Source organism: Hyalella azteca, unplaced genomic scaffold, assembly GCF_000764305.2.
Source record: "Hyalella azteca isolate HAZT.00-mixed unplaced genomic scaffold, Hazt_2.0.2 contig6469, whole genome shotgun sequence".
Taxonomy (NCBI): Eukaryota; Metazoa; Arthropoda; class Malacostraca; order Amphipoda; family Hyalellidae; genus Hyalella; species Hyalella azteca.
This window is the reverse complement of record NW_025936630.1, coordinates 49,510-53,782: the sequence shown is the minus strand read 5'-3', so window position 1 is coordinate 53,782 and position 4,273 is coordinate 49,510. Positions and strand designations below refer to the sequence as shown.

At 44.8% G+C, this 4,273-nt stretch overlaps 1 protein-coding gene across 1 annotated transcript in view; it reads right to left on the bottom strand.

Annotated features, from left to right (window-relative positions):
* Positions 1–3,340, bottom strand: part of LOC108665731 — a 29,969-nt gene extending 26,629 nt beyond the window's left edge. Inside the window, exons 1-2 of the mRNA XM_047880853.1 lie at positions 3,303–3,340; positions 566–1,731 (exon numbers count right to left, since the gene is read on the bottom strand). Coding sequence (XP_047736809.1) covers positions 566–1,731; positions 3,303–3,340 — 1,204 coding nt within the window. The remainder of the gene's footprint in view (positions 1–565; positions 1,732–3,302) is intronic.
* Positions 3,341–4,273: the final 933 nt, after the last annotated feature.

The window sequence follows — 4,273 nt, the reverse complement described above, 5'->3', positions numbered from 1 at the left end:
AGGACTAAGTTGTTCATAACTAGTCCTGTTTATTTCGATATAATGTTAGGTCTTGTTTAGGTTTTATGTCTGTCTTTGAATTTTGACTTTTAAAGTGATTTTATTCATTTTTAGTTTAGTCGAACTGATGATGGAGCTGGACTCCGAAACGTTTTCAATATCGATATGGTGAATTTTCTTGGCGTTTTCTTTGCTTTTAAATTCCTTGTGAACTCTGTTCAAAACTTTAGCACGTATTCACGACATGATCAAAACTTCAACACATTCACGACATAATCAAAACTTCAACACATTCACAACATATTCAAAACTTCAACACATTCACGACACATTCAAAACTTCGACCCGTATTTACTTTTGCACAACAATGAAAATTCCTGCTCCAAGAACATGGCAGTTGACGTTTGTTTTCTCAACATTTGGCAAGCAAAGCAAGCACTGGCTGCGTGGGTGGCGTTCCTGACCAAACATCAACTGCGTCAAACCAAACGAAATTTAACGCATGGGCTATGTTACATCGATTTTGTAATGGGGAGCATCAAATTCGTTATGTGCTGCACCGCACCTGTAATGGGGAGCATAAAGTTCGCAATGGGATGCAGCGAACCCGCAATGGGATGCAGCGAACCCGCAATGGGATGCAGCGAGCCCGTAATGGGATGCAGCGAGCCCGTAATGGGATGCAGCGAGCCCGCAATGGGATGCAGCGAGCCCGTAATGGGATGCAGCGAGCCCGTAATGGGATGCAGCGAGCCCGTAATGGGATGCAGCGAGCCCGTAATGGGATGCAGCGAGCCCGTAATGGGATGCAGCGAGCCCGTAATGGGATGCAGCGAGCCCGTAATGGGATGCAGCGAGCCCGTAATGGGATGCAGCGAGCCCGTAATGGGATGCAGCGAGCCCGTAATGGGATGCAGCGAGCCCGTAATGGGATGCAGCGAGCCCGTAATGGGATGCAGCGAGCCCGTAATGGGATGCAGCGAGCCCGTAATGGGATGCAGCGAGCCCGTAATGGGATGCAGCGAGCCCGTAATGGGATGCAGCGAGCCCGTAATGGGATGCAGCGAGCCCGTAATGGGATGCAGCGAGCCCGTAATGGGATGCAGCGAGCCCGTAATGGGATGCAGCGAGCCCGTAATGGGATGCAGCGAGCCCGTAATGGGATGCAGCGAGCCCGTAATGGGATGCAGCGAGCCCGTAATGGGATGCAGCGAGCCCGTAATGGGATGCAGCGAGCCCGTAATGGGATGCAGCGAGCCCGTAATGGGATGCAGCGAGCCCGTAATGGGATGCAGCGAGCCCGTAATGGGATGCAGCGAGCCCGTAATGGGATGCAGCGAGCCCGTAATGGGATGCAGCGAGCCCGTAATGGGATGCAGCGAGCCCGTAATGGGATGCAGCGAGCCCGTAATGGGATGCAGCGAGCCCGTAATGGGATGCAGCGAGCCCGTAATGGGATGCAGCGAGCCCGTAATGGGATGCAGCGAGCCCGTAATGGGATGCAGCGAGCCCGTAATGGGATGCAGCGAGCCCGTAATGGGATGCAGCGAGCCCGTAATGGGATGCAGCGAGCCCGTAATGGGATGCAGCGAGCCCGTAATGGGATGCAGCGAGCCCGTAATGGGATGCAGCGAGCCCGTAATGGGATGCAGCGAGCCCGTAATGGGATGCAGCGAGCCCGTAATGGGATGCAGCGAGCCCGTAATGGGATGCAGCGAGCCCGCAANGTGTCTGATTGTGATTTCAGAGTTCTAGCTTACACGACCGGTGTTACTGACCTACGGATTTTAGAATCCCTGTACATTTTTAAACAGAAACCTGGTTTAAATGCAGCCTTCAGCTCCTATCCCCTTGAAATTGTAAATAGATAGGCCTGTCTCCTTATGTGTATTTGTTTTTGTTTTGTCAATTTATGTTTTTATCTTCGATGTGAATTTAGTTTTCTAATTGATTCTTATTTTCTTATAGGTTTTGAACTTTTGAACTGACGATGGAGCTTGACTCCGAAACGTTTTCATTCTTAAGAAGTGGTTAATATTCTGGCTGTTTTCTTTGCTTTTAAATTCCTGGTGAACATAATGTCTTCAAGGAAGAAAAGCCAGCAACATGGGAAGGTAAATTTTGCTTCAATATTTGTAAACAACGTCCATTGAAGATGCAAGACCTCAACTCTGTATTCGTCCAGGGGAACGCATTGCACTCACTTCCTAAATTAACTTCAACAGACGCACGTTTGCATTCAAAGAAGATCAAGGTAGAGTCTGCCAGCGCAAAGAACTAAGATGATCCAAACTTTAAGATTTTTTTCAAGCCGTCGTGATCTGTAACGTAATCTTGCCCGGCCCAAAATTGCAAAAAAAATGCGCAAAAAAATCAAAAGAAACTTCGAGCCGGCGCAGAGTCTGATATGCGCTGAAGAAAAAAGCTCAGACTGCTATTAAAGACCATGACAAGTCACGCTAAAATCCGTCACACCGTTAGTGGTGCGTGGATGATCTCGTGGGTCATCACTAACCTTTATAACACTGTTTATCAAGAAATATTCATTATCGATATCAATAGTTCCCTTCAATTATATACTCGTAGTCTCGTACATCGGTTAGTGTCATATTATAGTTAGCTTCAGTGATTGTCACATAGCCTTTAAATTAGCCAGCGCTAAGCTCTACACTAAGACTGCACTCTCCTCTAAACGCAGCTCGCAGCTCTCAAGTTAATGCAGATTTAGTTTAGTCTCTTTAGCTTAGCATTGTTTATTTCTGCTCATTTCAGATCTTGATGCAAGCGGGGCAACATTGTTGGTCCAGGCATCATTGCCTATGTGGAAAAACATTGAATCCGTAATTATAAAATAAATAAGAAGCTTGTTTAAAATTTTATAATATAAAAACGAAGGATATACTCGCTTTCATTTAAAATTTGGTGAAAATCGTAGTGCCTAGAAAAATGAACCGACAAAAAAGAAGCGGAGAATTTGGTTCACTTTGCACCATAAATGATTGTGTTACCACAATCGCGCGCGTGTTGTCGAATGGAAGATAATTTTGCCGTCTGTGAAAAGTTGACATTTTGAAAAGAATGTTCAACGATTCAAATACCTGAAATACCCTGGGTACAAACAATGCATATAATGATCGTAACTTTTATGATTCAGAATATTTTTAAATGCACATCCCAAAAACGAGATTAGTGTACGAGTATTATTTTAGGTTTTTTCGACATTGAAATCCGGCTTACCGTAGTAAAGAAGTAAAAAAACTTATGTTTCGAGCCCAAAAAAAAATGGAGGCGCCTCAGTCCACCGAAGTAACCAGGCGTATTTTTTCACTTCGTTCTGCATAATTTATTGTAGGTGATCCCCAGGCGTATTTTTTCACTTCGTTCTGCATAATTTATTGTAGGTGATCCAATGTCCCGGCAGTCGTTCCCTTCCTCCCTAGCGTTGCCACGGCAAAATGAGGCATGCATGAGGTGAAGCTTTCTGTGTCCAACCTAACAAAAACAAATGTGAACTACCGCGCTGCCGACCATCGGCCGCCCAACATCCACCAAGAACTGGCAACGGCAGACTCCGACTTCACTCATCGTGAAATGCAAGTTGCGAAGAGGATGTGAATCTAAAAAAAATATATCCTATGGAACTTTGAAAATTGATGGTAGAATGACTTTTTTACGTTGAACTATTTGTAATAATGAAGAGGTCATTCCCATGTCTTATGGTGACTAAGTTCAATGCTGATCGAATCGGGATTATGTAACGAGTCGTTCTACTCGTAAAAATTGGCATGCTCAGAATCACTGTTCCTTGACCTCAGAAATATTCAGACAAATGTGAAGTAGCTTCAGGTCTCTCATATTACACGGTCGTCAGAACGATTAACGACAATTAGCATTTCGGAAGCTGCAAAGCTCGTTAATCAAGGAATGGATTCCTAAAGCTTCAAATGAATTCCCCAATAGACAATCCTCTAATGCACTGATTAGGAGGACTGCCAGGAGTCTCAAGACACGCTTAGTAGAGTCGCACTCGCTCAGTTCATCGAGACTAAAGCGAGTCGTGCGTTGGACCAACACCAACCACGCTGGAATTTTAAGGAGAACAAATAGCAAACTTGTGCTTAGCCTAAAGAAACTATGTACTTTTCTAGTCTGGTCACGTAGAATTATTTGAAGCTTTTATTTAATGAGGAAAATTGCTGTTTCAAGAAGATGAAAGACAAGAATCCAAAATTCTTACTTGATCAAAGGCGAATAGAAATCTCTGGCAGTTTAC